The sequence below is a fragment of the Oryza brachyantha genome, chromosome 4 (genome assembly GCF_000231095.2).
Source record: "Oryza brachyantha chromosome 4, ObraRS2, whole genome shotgun sequence".
Lineage (NCBI taxonomy): Eukaryota > Viridiplantae > Streptophyta > Magnoliopsida > Poales > Poaceae > Oryza > Oryza brachyantha.
In genome coordinates, this window is record NC_023166.2 from 15,186,429 (window position 1) to 15,210,871 (window position 24,443).

At 44.1% G+C, this 24,443-nt stretch overlaps 2 protein-coding genes and 1 long non-coding RNA gene across 5 annotated transcripts; 1 reads left to right on the forward strand and 2 right to left on the reverse strand.

Annotated features, from left to right (window-relative positions):
* The first annotated feature begins 1,208 nt into the window (after nt 1-1,208).
* On the forward strand, nt 1,209-2,915 carry LOC107304107. Its single transcript, XR_005811712.1, has 4 exons — nt 1,209-1,374; nt 2,174-2,347; nt 2,428-2,493; nt 2,682-2,915. It is a non-coding gene; the product is annotated as an uncharacterized LOC107304107 (long non-coding RNA).
* A 2,285-nt stretch (nt 2,916-5,200) lies between these two features.
* Nucleotides 5,201-6,876, reverse strand: LOC102706650 (salt tolerance receptor-like cytoplasmic kinase 1). The gene is made up of 2 exons (XM_006652530.3): nt 6,243-6,876; nt 5,201-6,138 (listed from the first exon to the last, which is right to left on the reverse strand). The coding sequence occupies exons 1-2, from the start codon at nt 6,637-6,639 to the stop codon at nt 5,453-5,455; spliced, it is 1,083 nt and encodes a 360-aa protein (XP_006652593.1). The 5' UTR covers nt 6,640-6,876; the 3' UTR covers nt 5,201-5,452.
* A 13,103-nt stretch (nt 6,877-19,979) lies between these two features.
* On the reverse strand, nt 19,980-24,111 carry LOC102718546 (trihelix transcription factor GTL1-like). 3 transcript variants are annotated; one of them, XM_015836847.2, is made up of 3 exons: nt 23,245-24,101; nt 20,797-22,339; nt 19,980-20,717 (listed from the first exon to the last, which is right to left on the reverse strand). In XM_015836847.2, the coding sequence occupies exons 1-3, from the start codon at nt 23,646-23,648 to the stop codon at nt 20,433-20,435; spliced, it is 2,232 nt and encodes a 743-aa protein (XP_015692333.2). In that variant the 5' UTR covers nt 23,649-24,101; the 3' UTR covers nt 19,980-20,432. The 3 variants fall into 3 exon arrangements, with proteins under 3 accessions (XP_015692333.2, XP_015692334.2, XP_015692335.2); XM_015836848.2 differs by having other exon boundaries at nt 19,980-20,690; nt 23,245-24,100; XM_015836849.2 differs by having other exon boundaries at nt 20,578-20,686; nt 23,245-24,111.
* Nucleotides 24,112-24,443: the final 332 nt, after the last annotated feature.

Here is a 24,443-nt window from a genome sequence, read left to right on the forward strand (position 1 = left end):
ATTTAAAGTTTTTAGGACTATATGTTTAGGCAACTATTGGAGAATTGGGTGATTTTTACCGCAATAATTTTTTGGATGCTCATAATACATGAATTTAGGACTTTAATTTAAGATATATGTTAGAGATGCTCTTATAGAGTATATTGGTTTTTAGTTAACCGACTATGCTGAGTGAATTAAACGTAATTAATTCGGTTAGTTGGAATGGCTAACCGAACTTGTGACCGGATGATTTGATTTAGGTCACTTCGGCTTCGATCTCGGTTAGTTTGATTTAGGTTTTTCGGTTTCGCCGTTTCGGCATATTTTGCCCACCCCTAGCCGCAGCAATTATGCCAGTTCCATCAGTATTGCGTTGCCTGGGCTCTACACTTGGGTCCGATGAGAATCCGCATTCATGTTCGTGTAATCGTACGTATTAGTTCGCCTCGCTCCGGCGAGGGAGCAAATTCCTCCGTGGAAATTCACTCGCGGCAACGGCAGGCAGTACGACGGTTAGGCTAGGTTCTCTCGTCGTGAAGAAGCCCAGCAAGCAATCGGCTTCACCGGTTGGAGGCCCATGTAAGTCGTCGGAGGCGGCGGGGACAGACGGGGTTTGGGCAATACCGCGCAAGCATAATCGGTATGCAGACATAAGCTCTTGTCCTCGGTTGATGAATGTTGATGAGAGGAATCAGACCCGTCAATAAGAAACAAGACGATATGAGGTGTATATTTTGGACTAGCCTGGTGATGACGACAATATAGCCACAGCAACAAACATGGCGTTTATGTTCAGAAGAGAAGGAATATATGGATGTAAGCATTGAGAACCACGAGAGTCCAGACTTCAGAGTTGGCATGTATGTGAATACAGACACATATCGTATGCCTGTCCTTTAGATTTTGCACCTTACGGCCTCAGCTACCAAACACTAATATAGTTTGCTTTACGATGGATTTTCGCACATAAGATGGATGGTCCATTGTTGTGTTTAATAATTGGTGCATGAAACGCACGCGCATCGTCGCCACATGCACATATTCTTTTCTCTACAGAAAAAGAATGAATATCTCACCCTGCACACGGGTCGAGCAAAACCAGCCCAGCCCGTGAAACCAGACCGGACCAATCCGCTGTTGATAGTTTTAACGGGTCTGATGGTTCCCGGGTCAAAACCACAAAAAATACTCACGGGTTAGATTTTAGGGTGGGTAGAACCAGTGAAACCACCAAACCCGTCCCAATCCACGCTCTCACGCTCGAAACCACACACGACGACGGCAACGGCGGCGGCGGCGCGGCGCGCGCGGCAACGATGGAGCTCCGTCCTCCTCGCCATCCTTCTCTCTGCCTCTTCCGCCGCGGACGCGTCCTTCCTCTGCACGCACAAGGTGCGCTTTCTGATTCCGTTCTGAGCGCACAAGGTGCGCTTTCTGATTCCGTTCTGAGGTATGGGTCACTGATTCATCCTATGAATTAGATTTGCATCTTTTCTCTGATTGGATTAAGTCTGATGGGTTGATCTGTCAGGAAAGAACCTGAGATAGAGGATTTTCGATATAGACATTTTTTTACTGTCATGTTTCTTGTTGGTGTGTGATGCAGTCCGTTCAAGATTAGCATTATCATTCACTGATGCAACTATTAGATTTATTTTGGTCTAATTTGTGCTGACGTTTGTTCAGAAAATAATGCCCAAGTGTCAGGCATATAGGCAATGGCATGTAAGTATGTAGCACTTAATATGTTTCTTTTTCATATATGCAGTACGTGTGGGCTGGAACCTTTGTGACCTTTGTCTGATGCTTGGTATTAGCAGTAATTTGTGTGAATAGGCTAGTGTTTAGTTTGAAATGTCTGGTAGTAAGATTCACTGAGAATATTTGACTTATAGTTCACCTGTTGAAACATGCATAGGTTTTATTTTTTCTTGCAAAAGAATATATGGATTGAAAAGGTATTTATTGTATTATGGTGACAGGTTTTTTAATTCGATCTGATTTCTAATAATTGTACCCTTGCTAATATGGCTATTCATAGATTAAAATTAATCTATGAATGAGTTTGTACATTGCTGTCACTGCACTAGTCCTCTATTTAGTATTTCTTATTCAGATTCAGCGAGATGATTCTTGTTTGTTTGGTTTCTTCATAACATTTATTCTGAATTTAAGAATGTTTCTATTGCAGATGGACAATCAAGTAGCACCACAATGCTATTTTAATGTGGAGGCTGAGCACACTATGACTGTGCCGATGGAAATATCTGAAACTCAAACCAGGGTAAGAAATCCTGTTGAGGTGAACAGCACAACCACAATTAGCTCAACGACTATTGGGGGCCAAACACCTTATGTAATTAAGGTAAAATTTTTTATGTTTGCATATTTTAAGTCTGCTTAGAGCATAACTTAAAATGACCATGGTGTTTATCTTTTTTACAGAAATTACTAGACTGATGGGTGGAGGCACAAGTTAACTAGCTTGCTAACATTATATTGCTACTCTAGGTTAGAATATTGCCCCTTCTGAAGTTTAGAGTCGGTTGCATAGTTTATTTTGGTTGACAATTTTTCTGTAGCAGGCTGTGTATTGTATTTTGATCTGATGATTATTTTGATTTGTTCTTCTCTTGTATTATTTCAAATTCAAAACTGACCTAGTGAAGCTATGAATTAATCAATTCTATGGTTTGCAGGATCTCTTTTCATCAGGCGTGGGCTTAACATGACAAAATTTTGGATTATAATGCTGTTTGATTAGGCGAAAGATGTGTGAAATAGATCAGATCAATTCATAGTCCGACCATTTCATTTTGTCCTTGTCGATGTATAAAGTGATTTAAATCTTATATTTGTGTATTCACGTACATTCACTGAAAATGGTGTGTGCGTTACTAGTGTCTATAGTTACCTTCTTAGCAGCAACTGAAATTGATAGGCATTATTAACTAGTCTCAAACCATTTAAACTGTGAAACCGGACCAGGCCAACCCGTTTAGATCACATCAATTCAAACCGCTGAAATCAACCCAACCTGACTAAACCACACGCTGGTGGGCTGGGTCAAAAAACCACAGAAACCCGGACTAACCCGTGCATGAACAGGGTGAGAATATCAATGTAAGCATGCACATACTGCTGTGCTAATTCTACTTTACTATCCGTTGTGGAACAGAGACCACGTATAAACAACGAAACCAACGGGGCATTTCAGCTGTGAACAGGAAAGCATCCTCGGCCATTATCTAAAAAAAGGAGAAAATCTTCAACTAACCAATTTACAGGCCAACAAGAACAGTCCCCTCTAGTCCCGATGTCAGTGTTTCAGTTTGGTACAAATACAATGCGCACTTGCAGGCTTGCAGCCATGAATTTGCTGGATGAAAGGATTGTGCCAGAGGTAGATCTGGGCCATCTGGCTAACTGACCTGCATGTGACTAGCATGGAGGAGGACTCAACCGATTCGCCGCTCTTAATTAGCCGCACTATATTTAACATACCATTGGTTGGACTAGGTATAATTCATTACAGTCCATGCAATATAGGACCTGCAGGGCCGGGTATAACAGATCAACAAATTGCCATTCAGAGCATAGGTTCAAGTTCTAGCTCAACGACGTTCTCCTTCAGTACGAAGCTGACCTATTTTTTTTTCCTCTATAGATGTTTACAGTGACATCAAAGCTACAGCTGGTCCAGTGGTGATATTACCACTTTATCAGTCACAAATGGCCTCAAAGCCATTTGCATTAGTGAAAAATTAATCATCCACGGTCAGATAAGCCTTTGTCCTCACAAGCAACCGTGACTTCTTAATGTTGCTTTAGTTGCACAGGCACCTACTTCACATTTGTACGAATTCAATTCTGCAACAGCAATGCCTTTTATTTATGAGTCACAGCTAGCAAACCAAGCAAGCAGCCAAATAGTTTTGTTTCTCTTTGTCGTATGTACTTGTTTTTTTCTTTCTGGTCGCCAATAGGGTACTGGTTGGTTAGGATGTCACACGCAACACCTAATCTAGGAGTAGGAGTAATCTGCATCATTTTCATGCGTTTCTTTCGTATGACTGTCAATTTTCGTTACTCGCTGACCACAGTTTTATTTTTAAAATGAAAAATCATCACACAACCCACGCGTTCACAATGCATTCATGCACACGGATAGTGATTGTTGTCGTGCTTTCTGCTCTGCTTTCTCGTGCGTTCACTACTATGAAACCAAATGGAGAATGTTAGTCAACAAGAGGAAAAGTATAGCATCTCGGTAAAATACATACGACAAAGCTATATTAGGCAAGTACAATACTATAGACGGTTGTTATCTATTTGATGCACACAGACAACTAAATAGACAACTTATACAATAACTTGTCTATTTGTTTGTATACAAAACATTTAATTTATTTTTGACACATGAATCAAGGTAATCCATGGTGTTAGCAAATAGACGAGACGTGTCGTATAACAGTGCTAGAGGTGTTGGTTTGGCATTGAAGCACGCACCCACGTCGTCGTCTCTTCGCGAAGAGACGATGTTGTCGTCTGTTAGATGGAACATGCTTTTTTTTTTTGCAAATTTCGCAACATATAGACGGTTTAAAGATCGACGTTGTACGTGCCCTTATATTATACGAGTGCAACAATCCCTTTTAAAGCTTTCTTGCCGTGGTTAAAAAAATATCTTGAGGTAATATATTTTTCAATATAAAAATTCACTATTTAAGGTATAATATACTCTATGTCCTGAAATTTTAAAATATTTTTTTTATAGCTTAAGATACTCTCGAGGATGGTAAAAAGCCCCTCCTTTTATGCAGGGAAAACAATGGCTGCAGAACACGCCTTGCATACTGCACAAACGAATTGTAGTATCCAACAAATAAGACGCTTTGTTGTTGCCACGCAAGATGTGGCTAAACATATAAAGGAGAAAAAGAAGAGTTCTAAACACTTAAACACGACAGACACATGTGGAATCTAGCTTTAATTGGAGATAAAGCTTTCTGGTGAGCATTATTTGGAACGCGTATTGGTGAATATGAACTTCATTTGTGCATTTCTTCTAACCGATCTTGTTTAATCCTATCCTGCAATGTCAAATGCATGTATAGCAACTAGCAACATTTATTTAGTTTGGTGATTATTTAAGCAAATTAATTTGACTATGTCGTCAAGCAAACTAAATTGCTTGTCCTCCACCAACCATCTAAAGTTAGACCCATGAGAGAAGCATAAAAGAACAACAAACAATTCCTTACCTAATACACGCGATCTACAAGCAAAGAATTCGATTACTGAACCCGTGCAGGCATACACTAGTGCTACAAGATGCCATGTCATCACAAAATTTTCTATCCTGATCCAAAGGACTTAAACTAATCTACCTTCTCAAACTACACAATAGTACACACATTCTTCTACCTACCCTAAAATACTGGTACTATTCACAATCTACACCAGAAAGTTAAAACATCATCTTGCGGTCCAATCTCGATCCAACGGCCGAAGCCAACGCGGAGGTCTTCTCCTGGAGCACGCGCACCACGTCGCCCATGGACGGCCTCAGCCCGGGGCTGTCGCCGATGCACTGCATGGCGAGCTCCGCCATGACAGCCGCCTCTGCGCCGTCGTACTCGCCTCGTAGCCTCCGGTCGACAACGTCGGACACCTTCCCCTCGCTGAGCGTCGGACCTACCGCCGCGGTGAGACGTCGCCCAGTCTCGCGGCACACGGCCTCCTTCCCCGTCACGAGCTCGAGCAGCAGCACTCCGAAGCTGTACACGTCGGTCTTCTTCGTGGCCACGCCGGAGCGGATGAGGTGGGGGTCGACGTAGCCAGGGGAGCCCATGACGGCGCGGGCCGACGGCCTGCACCCTACCGTCGCCGAGAAGCCGACGTGCGCGAAGCCGAAGTCGCAGAGCTTGGCGTCCATGCTGGCGTCGAGGAGGACGTTAGATGCCTTGATGTCCCCGTGGATTACAGCCGGGTGACGGCTCTCGTGGAGATACTCCAGCGCCATGGCCACCTGGAACGCAATCGCCACGCGCCGCGACCAGGGCAGCACCGCCGCCACTCCCGCGACCTCGCCGCCGTGTAGCCGTTCGTGGAGGTCACCATTCGGCGCGTACTCGAACACCAGCACACCTTCATCTGTACAGAGGCGCAAGAACGTTAGCACACTTGTAACAAGCCGTTTAATTTACTCGACGTTTAAGGGAGCAATTGTGATCTGGTGTTGACGCGACGATAATTACCTCGTTCGTCGCAGTAGCCGAGGAGGCGAACGATGTGCGGGTGGCGGAGGGAGAGGAGCACCTCGAGCTCCTGACGGAAGGCGCGGTGCAGGCGCTCGCTGCTGCAGTGGACCTTGACGGCGCCGAGGCGGGAGGAAGACAGCGACGCGAGGTACACCGTGCTGAACCCGCCGTGTCCGATTACCCGGGACGAGAAACCCCCCGTGACGGACTCCACCTCCGCCCACGCTAGCTGCCTCGCTGCCGCGGAGGCGCCGTTCTTGCAGCTCCCCTCCTCATCGACGCCCGCCGGATCGGCCGCCACCCGCGAGCTCATTGCACCTGTCTCCCCTCGCTTCCTGACGTCGCCGCCATCGCACCGGCGGACGCACGCGAAAAGGCCACATCCGGTGAACATCGTGCGCGAGAGATCCACGAGCCCTGAAGGCGAAACGGGAGAGAATCGAGAGCCGAAAGACTACAAGTGAGGCGAGGAGTGTGAGTGGAGGGAGAATAAGTTCTCCCTTGATGATCTGTGTAGCTTTCAGCTTTGTTGCTGTTAGTTGTAGCTATGTTCTTGGCTTTGCCTTACTGGATAAGCAGGGGACAGGTTGTGCAGAGGATTCAGATCAAAGAATTGCTAGTGGCTGGCTTCCCTCGCTCTTGTGTTGCTACAAGTCAAATGCATACTTGTGTTTATATATGTCAGGGTAGTGCCTTGTGGCTGCCTTTCCTTGCATCTCGTGCTATTGTAAGAGTGGACCACTACTAATCATTGTGCAAAAAGAAAAGCGATTCTTTCCGCAAGGAATGATGAGTGAGGACGTCACCAATATATGCTCTTTTCATCTCTTTTTTTTTAATATCTCTATAATCTTTTTATTTTCCTGAATTTGCCATGAAACGTGCTCTTGACCAAATGACCATGCTTGAGAATTCAAGATGACAATGATTACTGAATGACCAGTATTATAAATGGTACTAATACTTTCATGACGTTAGCCTTTATTCCGAAAGTTACCGATCTAAAGAATACTCTTGCTCTTGTAAATAATGAAACAGAATGATAATGTAGGCGACTGATCAAAACAATAATTTATTTTGGCTTAACTGGTCCAGTACATTTTTTACATCCTACTTACTGAGGACACAGTAATGCATGAAACTACTTCAGATTCGATGCTTGGAGATACTAAGAGACAATTAACACGATCCATAATTTTTCAGAGTGGTTAGGTTGCAGCAGTAACAGCCCTATCCAAGATGGTTAAGGGCGCTTTCGAAGTTGACGTGTTTAACGTGTCTAATCAGCGCACGTAAAACGAAGAAAGCTATTAACACATGATTAATTGAGTTTTAGTTTTTGTAAACTTGAAAAATGAATTAATCTAATTTTCTAAACAATTTTTATATAAATTTTTTTTCCAAAAAATATACCGTTTAACCGTTTAGAAAATGTGTACGTGGAAAAAGAGGAACAAAGTGTTCCCTCCGTGATCGGTTTCGAACGCGCCTTAAACCGTCAGCTCGCGAGAGACAAACACCACCTAGGCACCTACCACGTGTCCCGCACTCGTGCAGGCACGAACTCCTTTACAACGCGCGTGCTACAGAAGCAATCGGCGTGCTGCTCGCAAGGCATAGTAAGATTCCCCCTGTGCAGGTGCAGCCGTGCAGCCGGACCCCCGGCCCAGCAATCCAGCACTCTCACCGAAGAGGACGCAACATCCTATAGTGACCGTGCACAGTGCAATGCAGCGCATCCATCCCTTGCGTCAGATTGTTACGCGCGATGTGTCGGCGGCGTGCGCCCGAGCCACCTTCGCATTTGCAACGTGCCACGGGACACACGCGAACACAAGAAAAACGCGATACTGGAGTACTACAGGCGAACACGGCAATCACCAACCAGCCCCGCGCACGGCCGCACGCGCTCGCGGCTCGCTCGACCGACGTTGACTCACCTAACGATGGATCGAGCTGCTCCTCTCCGGCTGATGTACCAGTACCACACCAGTGCACCACCCCATGCATGCACCCGTGTGCGGTGTGCTCCGAATCCCGATCTATAATCCGACCTGCTCTGTTTGTTAAGGCTCCGATTATCCGCAAACAAACCTTGACGGTGCGATGATTTCGCCTGATCGCGCGCACAGGGGGGACCGAGCAGCGCACGGATCACCGACGCGCCCGGCCGGCGCCTGTAGACCGCGCGGCGCGCACGCACCGTCAGTGTACCGCGTTTCCGGCGACACGGGGCCGGTTGGTGCGATAGAAAATATCGCGAGCTCGGACAGAAGCTTCGTGCCAGGAGCCGAAAGCCTGAGACATTGAAACATACTCTTGTTGGATCGAGTACTGCAGATTATGGCCTTACCCAGTTACACTCTTAAAGAACGTCTGGAAGTTAATTTCTTGAAGACAAGTCCCTGAGAAGAGAGCTTCCCCAGCCAAATTTTCATTAACTTTAAAACTAGATATACAAGTTTATTACATGAGGCCCTGATGAGGGCAAGGTCTTAGCTAGCCAACATTAAGATAATGAAGGTGAAAGGAGAAAATGTTCTTCAGATGATGAGGGCAGGGTCTTTGCGTCGTCGTTTCTTCAGCCGCTTGACAAAAATCACATCTGGACTTGGAGACGATGTTTTTCTTGAGCAAGTTTTCGATTTACCAGGAGTCTCTCGTCAAGCAAAGAACTAGGCTTTTAGGGGAGCTTTGTTCTTCCATACAAATTTCCACCTCACACCCATAGTCTAGATCATCATTTTGGCCGCATAAATGCCCTTAGTTGCGAGACAACTCGATCCCCGGTTTATTTTTGGCTTTTCTTTCATCAACCTGAACCATGAGCCGATCGTGCTGAATTTATGTCTTGAGTATCAACAATTTAAGAATTTATTTTTTATCCAGTAATATATAAATAAAGACAATTACCATTTTTTCTTAACTAATCATACTTATCTATTATTTAAATTTTGCATATGCTTATCTATTCCAACCAACCATAATCATTCGTTCTTTAAGCCAGTCTCTTAAAGAAAACTCAATACTTCATTTGTTGGAGGGACTGAGCATAATGCTTTTTTGAGCTGGAATCGAGATCCTGCTGCTAGTTTAGGGATCATCTTTTCGCTTGTGCAAAGATACATATTTATAACAGAAAATAATTTATGAGTAAAATTTTTATATAGTTGGTGTTAGCAACATAAGAAATAAGGATAAAAATTATCCCTTAGAATTAATTCAAAATTTAATATTAAAAATTTAAAATTTTCTTCTCAAAGGAAACAGAACGCTGTGTAGATCGCCCCGTGCGTAGACCGGCCAACAAGGCAAGGCTTGCTTGAGATGATACGCGTGTCGGTGTCGCACCGGTCGAGGGACCGGCGTCTCTGACGAATAACAAACTCTTGTCTCGAGCCGTCCTGTCGTACTGTGAACTGCAGTATCTGGGTCTCTCTCACTGTTTGCCGATTGAGAGTTGTACGACGACACTCATTTCGCAGGGCAAGTCTTTGTCCTCCGTGCAAAATGAAAAAAGATAATCTCTGTCTGGGTCCGGTTGTGACACGATCTGTTCGGTGCGATCGGAAACTTCCACTGGGATGCTCCGTGCTCGGTGCTCGGATAGCAAAGCTGCTTGCTGTTCCTCAACTAACCAGTTCGAAGATGCGGCAATAGCTTGTTAATTGCAGGCTTGATAACACAAAGCCAAAGTCTTATTTGTTCGCACGTCCGTATCACTGTCTGTGCAGGAACATCCCTGAGAAAACCATGGCTTTAAAACGAACGACAATGTGTTACTTTATGAAACATGATAATACTCGCGCCAACACGCTTCAGATATCTGTAGGCAAGTCCAGATAACTGCGCAAAGATACGTCTCCGGCCAGGCTATCTAGCTAAGATACAGACGTAAATAAAAGATATAGTATCACATATTCACACCGGATAATTAGTGACCCAATGGTAAAGGGACCAACAAATGGCTATAAATTTGATAAGACGTTCTGACTAAATAAGACTCGAGGTGGTTGTGTTCTTTTATTGATGAAGTATCAATGATAAAAATTTATCTAAATTTTAAATAACTATTTAATGGTGTAAATTATGAAACTACGGTAATTTGACAGGCCCGGCTGGCTCAGCAGTCAAACAGGTGGTGGGCCCTATCGAACTTACTCCGTTCGATAGGCCCCAGTCGAACGCCAACCGTTCGATAGACCCCTAAATTTACGATTTCCCTTGGATGACCTCTACTTTTGCGATTTTATATTAAAATAATATTAATTCTCAAAAAATTTCCTAGAGGACGGCAGGAGGTTAGTTGTGTGAATTTTTGAAATACAAAATTAAATTTGTAAATTATTAATAAATAAAATAAAAAAAATTCAAATTCAAATGGATAGGGTACAGTAATGTACTGTAGTTTAGTCCATCTGGCCCATCCAGCCCAAGAGAGAAAGGAGCGTAAGAAAAACCTCGTGTCTGCTGGATGATATTAATGTCGCCTATACTGTTGTCTAGCCCATCCAGCCCAAAACACTCAACTAAGCCTGTGAACAGCCTGAAATGAAGACCAAATAGCCGTTCTGAATTTTTACCTTTTACACGTTCTAACCTAAGGCAGGCCCAGACGAGTCGTCAAACCCATAACCTCCCAGCAATGACAATTACGACCCGTTAATATTTACACGACGAACCATGATGAATGGGCCTAATCTATGTTGCCATTTGGGGGAACTAACACTCTGAAGTCTGAACTGCATTCTGACAGGCTATTCCTTTTTTTTCCCCTCTTCTATTCAGATTTCCTCTTCTGAACAAGCAGAAGCAACATGTTCTCCAACTGTTTTCGAATTGTCAAGAAGAGTTTAGGGTGCTTATGCTGTGTTAACAAGCATGATTGATCGGAATCACGGAGTTCCTGAGCCCTGACCTGAAAGATCCGGTCGGAATTACATATCTGCTTCACAATGATCACGATAGCAGATATGTAATTACGTATCTGACAGTTATGGAATTACATAGCAGATATGGAATTACATATCTGACAGTTATAAATCACTATCATGGACACGAGTTTTACTCCCATCCTTCCTTTTATACCTCGAGATACCAAATCATTTCTCACCATTGGATCTAGCTAAGTAGGATGTGCACTGTTAGATCCAACGATCAGAAATGATTTGGTATCGTGAGGTACCCATACCTCGAGGTACAAAAGGAAGGATGCGAGTAAAACTCCCAAATTTTAAGTTTTACTGCCATTCTTTCTTTTTTATCTCGAGATACCAAATCGTTTCTCAACAGTGATATCTCATGGTACTTTCTCAAGAAAGAGAAAAATACTCTTCGTAACAGTAAAAGGGAAGGGAAACCTGTCCACTTCAAAACCAATGGATCCAATCTCTTGACATCATCTGGTTATGCGAGTGACTCCAAGCTCCCAATCAGCTGCACATATAGAACTCAGTTGTGGCTGCACTGACTGACACTGAAAGTAAGAACAATTAGTATTCTTTCTTCAGCACTCCCAAGTTGAGTTCCCAGTTGCATATTGCTAGGGGCCCCTACCAGGTATCATCAGCGTCACAAACTGCTCATGGTGTACTAAAAGAAGAATAAAGCCAGTGAGGGGGAAAGAAAGAAAGAAAATATAAAAGATTACCACACCACTGGCACTTTTCTTTAGTGTCTATCCAATCTGAAGCCGCCTGCTGCTTATGTTGTCACGGTGATAGCAACTCACATCATAGAAGGGGATGAGAGGCAGGAGCAACTCCATTTTCCTTAGCTGCACATGTGATGGTGACTTTGGATCAAAGCATCGCTCTCTCTCAGATGTAAAAAGGGAGGAGACGCGGTAGCTAAGCTCGGATCATGAGGCATTAGTTTATTAGCCCAATGCCAAAGCGGCAGACTATCTGCATCTGATGAGATGTAAGAAAATTAAAAAGAAAAAACTACCTGATGAGGCATGGGCCTGTCCCCCAAATCCGAACTGTAAATTTTAAGCGTTCTGTGCATGATGTCACAGCTCACAAAGGTTAGTGCAGGTTGCGGGTTTTATGAATGTTAAAGTCGTCTCCTTTGGATTAAAGAACAGTTCGGCGCAATATATACCCAGATTGATCAGCACTACGCATAGTTATCCTGGCATGTATAGATAGTACCTGGAGCCCACTGCTTTGTTTTGGGGTATAAACAGATGCATGATGCCAGAGTGTCACAGGCAACTCAAGCAGTGATGAAGCAACCGAATAGTACCTTATTCGGGGTCAAGTTGGCCCACTCCAGTATTTAAACCTAGACTTGCAAGATACATCTCTTCTAATAATCGCAATCCATCTCATGTTCCTATACAAAAGGGAGAGAAGGAGGTGATTCCCTTGTCCCTCCGAAAGATCGAAAAAAAAAAGACATCCATACAAGTGTCCCTGTTACGAGAACCACCTCTAAATAATCTGTCTATCTATCTGGATTATCCGCACCTTCCGGTTTCTAAAACAACTCGAATTCTCTGCTCCATTGTACTCCTACTATATTTATACATACGTACGTACATATTGCTAGCTCAAAATTAAGCAGGAATAAAACACCAACAGCTAGTATAGTTTGACTTTATCCACCAAAGAGGGAGCAGCGGAAGGGAATATCATGTAAACAAACCGGAAATTACGCGCGACGACAGGTTAATTTATACAAATGCAAAGGAGGCGAGCGAGCGAGAACGGGGGCAACGAGCAAAACCGGCGATGCGCATTGTGATCTGCCGCAGGTCGCAGGCCGGGGACGAGGGCGATGCGCCACGGTAGATGGACTGACATATGGACTACGGCTGCGTTGGTTTCACCTGGCTGAGACTTTTTGTTTTTCGTTAGCACGCTTTTCAAACTAATAAATAGTATATTTCGTATAAAAATTTTCTATATAGAAATTGTTTTAGAAGATTAAATAAATCTATTTTTCAAGTAATACTTAATTAATTATATACTAATTATATTTATCGTTTTCCGTGCGGTTAATCAGCTTTTGCAACCGGTAGCTTCGAACGCAGCCTACATAACTCATACGGTCTACCTATCAGTAAGTTAAAAGGAGACTCGTCCGACGTGCAAATCTTTTGTGACCCAGCCGTGCGCGAGGTGTGGTGTGACTAGCTAGCCGATTTTACCGTGCGCGGGCAGTTGATGAATTATGCGCCGGGACGGCCGGAATTATAGTTGAGAGAGAGAGGAGCGATCACTGGCGCGCGTGTAGTACATTCGTGCGTGCGTACGAAAGCGCATATAATGCTTTTGGTTTGGGCCATGCGACCGGCGCCGCGCCGCGCTCTAGCTAGGTGCGTGTCCGTCCTGGCGTGCGGTAGACTGGTGGCCGGTGGGGTTAGCGCGCGCTATAGCCAGCTGCTAGCTGCGCGTGACGCGTGCCGCGCGTCGCAACCGAAGGCTAAGGGTGAGGGGGGAGAGAGAGAGAGAGACCACGGACCAAGCGAAGGCGAAGCATGTATGTACGCATGGGTTGTAAGGCACTGTGCCGTGCGTGACTGTGCGTGCATGCGCACTAGCTCGCTCGATCGCTAGCTGGTGGTGAGGGCCACCGCCGACATGATCGATCGACAACGGAACATGGAGTCATGCAAATTGCGCTCCCCGTTCGTTCGTTTGCTGCCTAGCTAGCTAACCTATCTCGATCCCGTCCGTAAGTTACCGCGATTCAATTCTAGCTAGCCTCTCCTGATTAATTACTTGCTCTTGAATTCGCTTGGTTTAAGACCTACTTCCCAATTCTCAACTAACTAAATTACGGAACTTTCCTATAGCTAGACTGGTTTGTACAAACTAGTACTGGTGCGACCATGGTATGGGGTAAAGGAGCTGACCGAGTTTGGATGGATTGGACAACATAGCTATGGTGGGGTGGCATTACATTGTGGCATCCATGCAAGCATACATCCTCATGTGTGGCCTACCATAGATGAGCTAGCGCACGCATGTGACTAACTAACGGGGCAAGGGCACCTAGCGATCGATCGATCGTTCGTTAGGTGGCCTTGTACACATGGTGCCACCGAGTACAGATGGCTCAGATTCTACTACTAGTAGTAGTTAGGTAAACATTGTCCCATCCTAGCGGTAATACATATGTGCAAGAGCAGTACAGAGACCACCTATAAAATATTATAAGAATCTTTACAACATATAACAAATATCATGGAAAGTGATTAGTATGATTAATAGTGTCGTGAACAATGACAGAGACCATTATATTTGAAAACAAAAACAATATATATTATCTTGGCGGGTGCAAAATATGAATTTAGAGCGACGACATGCTAATTAAGTAATCCAGCTCGATTATGAATTTTGTGGCCCAAACATATTATTTATGGCTGTTTTACCATCCTTAAAAAGTATCTCAAGGTATCAAAAATTTTAGTATAAAATGTACCTCAAAGATGGTAAAAAAAACTCTATTATTTATATCTATATATGGTCTCTTATCTTGATAATAATTATTTTTAATTGTTAATTCGAATTTAATTTTTCAAAATTATATTTTACATGTAATATACATCGTACTTATTTATATGTTGACTCTAGCCACGTTCTTTCAATAAAAGGGGTGTTAGTTATCTAGCATGAAAACTATAGCAATAGATTAGTACATGATTAATTAATTATTATTATAAAAAACATAAAATAGATTAATATGATTTTTAAAGCAACTTTCCTGTAGAAAATTTTAAAAAATATACCGTTTAGTAGTTCAGGAAACGTGCAAACGAAAAATGAGGCAATCTAGGGTTAGGAAGGGGGAGGCGAACGCAACCACTTTCTCTTAATTTTACTTATTTTTAACTGAAATTTTAGATGTTTTCAAATGGTATTTATAGATGGACTCTTCCATCAATATCAATTCATTTCAATTTTTTAAATCCAAAATTTGGATTTTTCTAAACGGTATTTATGCATTGATTTTTTATTTTATTTATTTATTTTTAATTCCAAACTGTATTTCTAATTGGATTTTTCTAAATTGTATTTATACATATATTGTTGTTTATTATTTATTTTTAATTCTAAATTGTATATCTAATCGGATTTTTCTAAACTATATTTATGCATGGACTCTTTTTACTATTTTCTTTATTTTTAATTCTGAAATTGTATTTACACAAGGATTTTTTTTATTTTTTCATTTATTTTTAATTCCGAATTTGAATTTCTAATCAGACTCTTTTTAACAGGAATTTTAGAATTCAAATTTTATTCATAGATGGACTCTTCCCTCAATATCAATTGTTTCAAAAATTTTAATCTAAAATTTGGATTTATTTTTTCTAAAATATATTTACACATGGACTCTTATTATTATTATTATTATTATTATTATTATTATTATTATTATTATTATTATTATTATTCATTAATTTGAATTCCGAAATTGTATTTGTAAGCAAATTCTTCTTAACCGGAATTTTATATATTTACAAATTGTATTTATATATGTATTCTCTCCTGAATATCAATTATATAAAAATTTTAGTCCAAAATTTGGGTTGGATTTTTTAAATTGTATTTATACATAGACTCTTTTTTAATTATTTTTCTTTATCTTTAATTCTGAAATTGTATTGATAATCAGTTCTTTTTCCATTGGTGTTGGATTTTTTTAGCCCATAAGAGTGAACATGGTGACTTTTTTTCCTTACTAATTGGTACTCACATTTTTTTATTTGATACCATTGACTTTCGGGTCTACCATATATTTCTATAATTATTAATTATTTTGTTCACCGGGAGGATCGCCCCCCTATTCAAAGTTTTTTCTTGGGATGATTTAATTTACTACTAAAAGAACGTTATGAATGACTTATAATTAATTATGCATATTCGGACAAAAGTTTTTAATAAAACGAACGATCAAACGTAAATTTAAAAGTCAATAACATCAAATAAAAAAAACTGGATGGAGTATTATCTTCGTTGTCAAATATAAAAAATATTTAGTAATGTATTTGCATAACCCTAATCCCTTGTATTCTAGTATGGTAGTAGCTAAGCTGCAAGCATATGGCACAACTTGCAAGTAGATGTAATTTTTCATACGAATGCTATTTCTTTAGAACACTACTCTGTTCTTAAATATATATGATGCATAACTTTTTAAGCTGTCTTCGACATTATACTTTGACAATTGATTTCATTTACATGTAATTAAACAACTACAAAATTAATATGAAATATAAATGCTTTAAATATATAATAATTCTGCATCCAAGACACCAAACACGTATATTTTTGTTTCAATTTATTAGTTAAACTTTTTAAAATTTGGCCTTCCTGAAAATAATTACAGCTGTTTTTATATTTTAGAAATGGAGTATATAAATCCAACAATTATTGATTTGTCCAAACCTGTTAAGCAATGAAATTTCATGACATGGGGCCCATGGTCGAGATGCTGAGTTATTCGTGGGGTGGATGGTCCCAATTTAACTTGGAGCCACTGCAGAACATAATGACGAAAATTGGAGTGTTGTTTTGGAGCATACTCGTTTATGTAAATTTTTACAGGGAAAATAATCTGGATACACTGTACACCAACCCCGATGGTTTGAACTCAATTGAATTTACTGTAGCTTGAGTGGTATCGGCGTCCTCTACAAAGTACAGTCCACTTAACTGCTGAGCATGAGTTAGCAGGAAAACCCCACTTTTTGATGAGCTTAATTTCCATGTTGACTCGGCAGGCGGTTTCCTCATCCAGTTTTCGGTGTTTCAGATTCTTACACAATTGCATATATACTGGATGGACAAAAAAAAAGAGAGAGTAAGGATATATAGATAAGTATATAAGAGCCTCGATCAGTGTGAACAAATGATAAAATGTCGTCTTGTTAGGCAGCATGGTGGTCATTATCGGCCACTTACCGCCAATTTACGGTCACTTTCTGCGCCTAATGATTCCCGGCTTCTGGTTCAATCGGAGCTCAACCAAAGGCCTCTTTTCCCTGTTCCTTGATTGATTTGTGTCTGGTGCCCTGCGCGTGCGCGCGTTCTTAATTCTCGGCCTATCCATCCGCGCGCGAGTGGCTTGGCCTCGCTTAATCTGCACTTTTTCTGTCTAATCCGGTTGAATTGCACGATCGATTTATTTATAGATATTTATTACTGGCCTTTTACAGCTTGTCTACGCTTGAGACTTAGGAGGAATCTTTACCGTGTGTATAGATCTCTTTGATTTGATTTGAGCTCATGGTATCACTACGCGGGCTTCGCTTGACCACATCTTTTCCCTGCGGTTTGGAAGGTGAATGTAATTTAATATAAAAACATATAAACTAAAACAAGTCGGGTACAATGATTTAACATGGCAAATTGTCATCGTCTTTCTAGGGATGCTCCTTTTCTTCTCACAAAATATAAGTAAATATTGTGAAAAGTTCTTAAAAATGATAATGTTGATAAATATATTTTTTGCCTCAAAAAAAAAATAACTTCGAGGGATGAATTTGGACAAACACTATTGTTCACCAAAAAATTATTTTTTTTAAGAACGAAGGGAGTATATATCAGCTGTCATTAAAATTTAAAAATTAAATTGACCCAAATTTAAAAATAAAATGACAAATCGAGGTGTATGAGGCCCATCCAATCGATGGTACTTGTTTATGGGTAAACTTTTATATACTTGTTTGTAGCAATATTATGTTGTAGAAAAAAATTAACTTTTAACTTTTTTTTTTGCTTATGCAGTTGAAGGCAAAATGATGGTGTTGACTAACTTTTCGCTGGACCGTGCGATGTAATATCTAAATAGACCATACTATCAAGAAAGGTCGAAAGATTGCCACCACAAGATATAGAATCAACAAGTTAATTTTACGCTCCTCTAAAACGATATCAGTAGACGGTGGTGATACACTCTCCTACTCTTAAGTCTCCTATTACAGTTTTTACAAATTACCATGAACTTTAATTTAATATTGTATAACTACTAATTCTAAATGGATAACCAAATATAGAGGTAATTGAGAGCTGCGTAGCCTGTTAGGCTGAGCTCTCCCTCTTTTTCCATTAGCACGTTTTTCAAGCTACTAAATGATATATTTCATGCCAGTTTTCTATATAAAAATTGTTTTAAAAGATCAAATAACTCTATTTTTTAAATTTTTAATAAGTAATACTTAATTAATCCTGTGCTAATTACATTTATCTGTGCGTTTTATTGGCTTTCGTGACCTTCAGTTTCGAACGCAGCCGAGGTGGTTGTTCGCTATGCTATTTGTCTACTTCAGACAAAAATTAAGACATTTTTTTTGTTTTACTCATAGCAAAAGCAGAGAATGGGCATTTAACTTGTCAAGAAAAAAACTACATTATTAGATCATGGACTCATACTGAATTTTTATCATAGTAATATAAATTGATCAATGTATTTGTATACAAATTACAATAGTATCTCTGGAAACTTTGGATGTGCTCGATTGCACTATACAATGTTGTGCTGCTGTACAGTGTATATAGATTAATACTTGGATTGAAACAATGCTGTGGCACTGTTGATTTGGTGCGTGTTTTAGTTTCGCTTATATTTGGCGTTCAATGTATCGTAGTGCTAACAGGCCTAACACAGACTTGTGATTTACAGTAGCGGTCCCCCTCCCTACTCTGCGATGGGTCCTCGCCGAAACAAACAAGTTTGTGAGGGCTAAAGTATAAACTGCCGCAACGGGACGTGGGTCAGCATGACACGTGCCGACATGCACATCACATCTTGTCTCGGTGTCCTTGGCCTGAAGAAAATCCTACGGAGTACTACTAATACTTTGATAAATCTCCAAAGTTTATAAGTTATTAAGTTGGGTGGTTGAAAAATTCATGCTTATTCTACATCGCAATTTGTATTTCCTTCAGTTTAGCGGTTAGGACCAAAATGCTTACTACTCCCAGGTAGAATGCTGCTACCTCTTTTTACGAAGGTTGCCCAATTAACTGATACTGTACTTTGGTACTCCAAAAGACATCATCTTCCGTGACATATATATTTGGCACCATTAATTTTCACATGGTTGATTCGGATTACTTTGTTCCACTCATCAAGAAAATACCCGTATTTGAATGATTCTACTAGGAAAAAGTTGTTGCAGTTAAAATGACATGGTTTTGTCTTCTAGAATATATTTTTCTTAAATCAATACAGTTTTTACTGATGCGTGTGTCTATATACTCCCTCTAGGCTCTAGTTAGCAGATCAACTACTACAGTACTATATGACTACGCAATAATTCTACAATTCCTAGAGTGACTATCATGTGAAGTGACGACTGATGGTAGAATGACTGGCAAAAGAAACTGGATTATTGAATTGTCAACTGGTCCCGCATAGAAAAAAATATCAAAAAAGCAACAAAGGTTATGGTATTTGATTATATAGTACGCATTCCATTTTTTTTTTACTATACATCCTGCAAGTAGTATTATAATACTATATCCCCTGGTAAATTTCTGCAGTCATTTTGGGATGCATGTATGTGATGCTTAATTAAATAGCTTCACAGTAGGCAGGCAGCCAAGCTAAAGTACACAAAAATCTCTACATTGCAGATACAAGGAGCAAAATTAATACTCGAACAACCAGAAAATGTACACAGTAAAACGTTTATACCCACTGCAAAAAAGGGTTAAAAGGACAAAATTCCCCACGGCAAAGAAAAAAAAAAGAATACAAAAACAAAGCACCTTCTGACCTCTGCTCCAAATTGCTGGAAATGTATGTAATTGTTGTATACCCGTATACAAACTTGTATACCGCCGTCGCCGGAGGGGAAGGAGAAAAAGAAAAACGGAGACATCTGGGACTGTTACATCGATGTACAATTCTTGTTTAACACGACGAGATGACCTATAGATAATTAAGTTACCCGGACTCATTTTTCTCTACCACCCCCTCTGCTTCCTCGGGTTAAGGGGAGATCAGAGAGGGTTCTTATTACACAAAGAAATCAATAAATAATGGAATGGAACGGGAGAATTACAAGGTGGACAAGAAGAGTCGTCGTTGCTGATGCATGGTGTTTGTGATGGTGGTGGTGGAGTGAGAGATGAGATGGTGAATTGGACCAATTGGTGATGCTTTGAGTTTTATTTTTCTTTGAATGCGTACGTACTTGGTGATGCATCGTTCGCGCGCGCCGGCCTATTGAACCATGGCGAGGAAGGTGCTCGTCGGAGTCGAGGTTGGCACCGCGGACGCCGGGGTTGTTGCCGGTGGAGGCGCGGTGTTGGCGCCGGCGGTGTTCGGCCTCTGGAACTGTATCCTGTACTGCATTTTCCCGTCGTCCTCGCCTTCCTCACCGTCGTCGGTGTAGTCATCGCCCATGTCGTCACTGTCGGTCTCGTCCGTTGTGAACTCCCGGGGCGGCTGCTCGCTCAGCTCCCTCACAATGTCTTCTGGCTTCACGGCAAGCGCATATCCGGTTAGCTTCCACACGAACGCGCATTGAGCTCAGAACACTAGTAGAAATTGGTGGGATTAAGTACGGTTTGAGAATTGAGATTACCTTCTTCATGCCTCTGTCGACGTCGAACGTGGCTGTGGTCGGCGCCGTGTCGCCATTGCTGGTTGGCACCTGCGCGCCGCCGTTGTTCCTCTTGTCGCTGTCGTTTATGTTCTTCCCCTCTATCTCGTGCCGGTTCGGGTTCTGCTGGTCGAGTGTGGTGGCGGCTACCGAACCGGCGACATTGGCCGAGGAGGCGCCGCCGCCGCCGCCGGTGAGGTGCTTTCTGCGGTAGATGGCGTCGAGCTGATGGAAGTATGGGCAGGTCTTGGAGTCATCGGCCCGCTTCTTGTTGCTCTCTTTCACCTTCTTGAAGTATTTGTTGATGTTCTCCCACTTCTCCTTGCACCGCTTCGAGCTCCGGTTGTACCCCAGCCGCCGCATCCCGCCCGAGATCTCCTCCCAGAGCGGACCCTTCGGCCCGGTCTCCTGGTAGCGCATATCTAGCTCCATGCGGAGCTGTATAAGTGCGTGCACCTCTGTCTTGGGCCACCGCGACGACGACGCCGACCCGCCTTCCCCTCCTAGCCCGCTCTCGGCGAGCTGCTCCGCCGCGGGCACAACCTCGAGTGATGAGCCAGACGTCGGTGGCGCGCTGCGCGGCGTCACTGCCTCGTGGTGAGTCGTCTCCTTGTGCTGCGGCTGCGGCGGTTGCTGCTGGAGGGGCGCAGCTGGGATTGGAGCCGGCGGCGGTGGATTTGTCTGCGGCTGGTGCTGTCTAGCTGCAGGCTGCTTGGACAGCGGAGGGGTCTGGAGCTGCACTGGTGTGGGCATCTGGACGACAGTCCCTACGGGAGGGACTTGCGCGGACTGGCCGCCGATGCGCTGGAGGAAGGAGATGACGGCGGCGTCGCGTGAGGCCGCCGCGGCGCGCTCCTGGGCGAGCTGCTCCTGCTCGCGGTTGAGGCGGGCTACCTCCTGCCTGCGCCACGCCTCCTCCCGCGCCGTGCGCTCCGCTTCCCGCTTCTCCATAGTCTCCAGAAACCGCCGCTGCATCTCCTCCTGCCTGTCGACGACTTGCTTGATGAGCCCCTCGAAGAAAGTCGTCAGCTTTTTGCCGCCGGCGCCTCGCTTGCGCTTGCCGAGGTGGTCCTGGCTGCCGCCGGTCTCCGCCGTCATCTCGTCGTCTTCAGACTCGTCGTCCGACTCTGACCCCGACATGGACGAGAAGCTGAAGCCTTGAAGGTTGATAAGCGGCTGCGGCGGCAGCTCCAGGGACACCGCTGGAGCCGCGGAAGATATGGGCGCCGGCTGGATCGGCCCCGGTGGCGGCGGCATTGAGCTCATCGGCGGCGGCGCGGAAACCGTTGGCGCGAAGGCGTGCATCGCGTGGGTGCCGCTGCTAACCGGCGGTAGCTGCTGCTGCGGTTGCGGCGTCTGCGGCGCCGTGGCATGCAACGCCTCCAGCTCGGAGAAGAAGCGGTAGCTCTTGCCGTCCTGCCTCCCGGCGCGTCCTTCCTTGGTTCGCTTGTAGTACTTGTGGACGTTCTCAAACTTCTCCTTGCACTTCTTGGCGCTCCTCTTGTAGCCCAACTCCGCGAGCTTCCTGAAAGACACGAGAGCGACAAAAGAGAGCCAAGCTTTGCTGTCAGCCGCCGGCCGCTTCACTTGCGTGCAACCAAAGATTGAAATAACAGCGAGGATTAAATGATGGCAGCGCTTACTACGGGCAGGAGAAGCATCTAATGCAGAGGCATAAGCATCAAGTGCATGAGCGACTGCGTATGAGTGTTTTTTCTCTCTCTCTCTGGGAGAAAGGGACAAGGAAGATGGAAAGAATTGGAAGGACAATGGCGAAGAGGCAAATGGAGAGGGAGCTGCATATACAGAATGGGATTAGTTAATCGCAGGTCATCTCGTCTTTTTAGGGATCAGAAGAAGATCGATGTGATGACTGATGAAGTTGATGGCAGTGAAAAAATGAGGGTGAACAGGGGGGTTGAAATGCTTAAATTAAGATTAGGTCGCATTGGGATGGGAGCAAAAGGCTGCCTTGCTTCTTTTCCCAAAAACTGGAACCCATGAAAGCAAAAAAAACGACAGTGTGGCAGACTGCAGCGGCAGCAGCCGCTGCCTGCCTGCGCCAGCACTCACACCGTGGTACGATCCCCAGGCGCCCAGATTCTTATCATCATCCTACACCACCTACTCCCCCGTCTCTCAGAAACCGAGAAGTATTCGATTAGAGTTAGACAAGGGGCGTGAAAAATTTGGAAATTTTGGAGGATTTGGGAGGCAGAAACTGGATAATTAGCCATCATTTCATGTGGGACGAGTGCTAAATTCCACGAAACCGTTAGCCGCTTTCTGCAGGGAAAATTATGCCCCGAGGAACGGAGGAAGGATTCTTGTGATGCTCAACGGCGAATGTGTTTGGGATTCGTCCTCCCTCTTTTCTCTCTCATCCACTGCCTGCACATGCATGCACACTGTGTTGTCTCTCTTCCTTACCTGGAGACCTCCTCCCAGAGGGGACCCTTGAGGGTGGCGTCGCGGAACGTGGCGTCCATCTCCGACCGGATCCTGATGAGGGCCAGAGTCTCCTCGCGTGGCCACCGGTTGCCGCCGGCTCCCGACCCGCCGCCGCCGCCGCTGCCGCCGGCGTCGCCCAGCATGTCGTCTTCTGGGAAGCCGCCGGCGCCGGCGCTGGACGCAGCGGCCAGCTCGTCGTAGCTCGCCCTCGGCAGCTGCTGCTGCTGCGGCGGCGGCTGAGGCTGAGTCTGAGATGCCGCCGGCGGCGGCGGTGGCCGGCTGCTCAGCGGCAGGGGTACCGCCGAGGCATGCGTCGGCGAGAACGGGCCCATGTCCGGCGGCGCGGCCCCGTACTGGGACCCGCCACCCTGGTGCTGCTGCATGGGTGCCGCCCGACGGCACCGCCGCCTCTTCTCCTCCGCCCTGAACTCTCCCACCTGGTGGATGGGAGACACCAGAGCTCGCAAAGGCAAGAACTAGTATGGCCGGCCGGCTTGGCTCCCCCACCTTGAATTGCGTACTTGTAGAGCTGTAGAAGCAACCCGTAGAGCAATTGGGGAAGCAGCAGTACTGAATTGTAGGGAATTCTAGCTATATCCAGCTAGCTAGCAGGTAAGCAAGCAAGCAGCCGGCCTCCTCTTCGCCTCTCCCTCCCACACACTGGCTGGAGTGCGGTGGTGTGGGCGGCGAGAGAGAGAGAGAGGGAGAGGGAGGGTGGCGAGGGGGAGTTGTAGTAGTAGAATTGGAGGGAGAGGATGAAATTGGAAAAGAAGGGCTGGTACAAGTAGGGAAGGACCGGAGGGGAGGCCAAGGGCAAGGGAGCCAGGGACGCCGGATGGGAGAAGATGGTGAAAAAGATGGGAGCGTGGACAACTGGAAAGGGTCCAAAGGAGAAAGAAAGAAGGAAAGATGGTGGGGGAGGGGGAAGGGGGAGGGAGAAGGTCTGGCTCAGGCTCAGGCTCAGGCTCAGGCTCAGGCCAAGCAAGAGAGAGATGGGGAGAGAGAAAGCAAGGGAGCGCCTACAAAAGGAAGGGCTATCTGGTGGAGATGTGCGTGTATGTGCATACCCTCTCTAGTCTCTACCCGTCCCGGCCTGCTACGACGATTCTTCGTCACTCGATCGTTTTCCCAGCGACAACCGATGGAATTACTGGCCGCAAACTCATGTACCGCGCGCG

What these genes read in the sequence shown, in the direction of transcription:
- LOC102706650 (XM_006652530.3), bottom strand. Translation starts at nt 6,639, where the DNA reads ATGTTCACCGGATGTGGCCTTTTCGCGTGCGTCCGCCGGTGCGATGGC. An exon ending in CGGCTACTGCGACGAACGAG is followed by an intron (nt 6,139 to 6,242) that starts GTAATTATCGTC and finishes GCCTCTGTACAG; the next exon opens with ATGAAGGTGTGCTGGTGTTC.
- LOC102718546 (XM_015836847.2), bottom strand. Translation starts at nt 23,648, where the DNA reads ATGCAGCAGCACCAGGGTGGCGGGTCCCAGTACGGGGCCGCGCCGCCG. An exon ending in CTCTGGGAGGAGGTCTCCAG is followed by an intron (nt 22,340 to 23,244) that starts GTAAGGAAGAGA and finishes CGTGTCTTTCAG; the next exon opens with GAAGCTCGCGGAGTTGGGCT. An exon ending in TCGACAGAGGCATGAAGAAG is followed by an intron (nt 20,718 to 20,796) that starts GTAATCTCAATT and finishes TTCGTGTGGAAG; the next exon opens with CTAACCGGATATGCGCTTGC.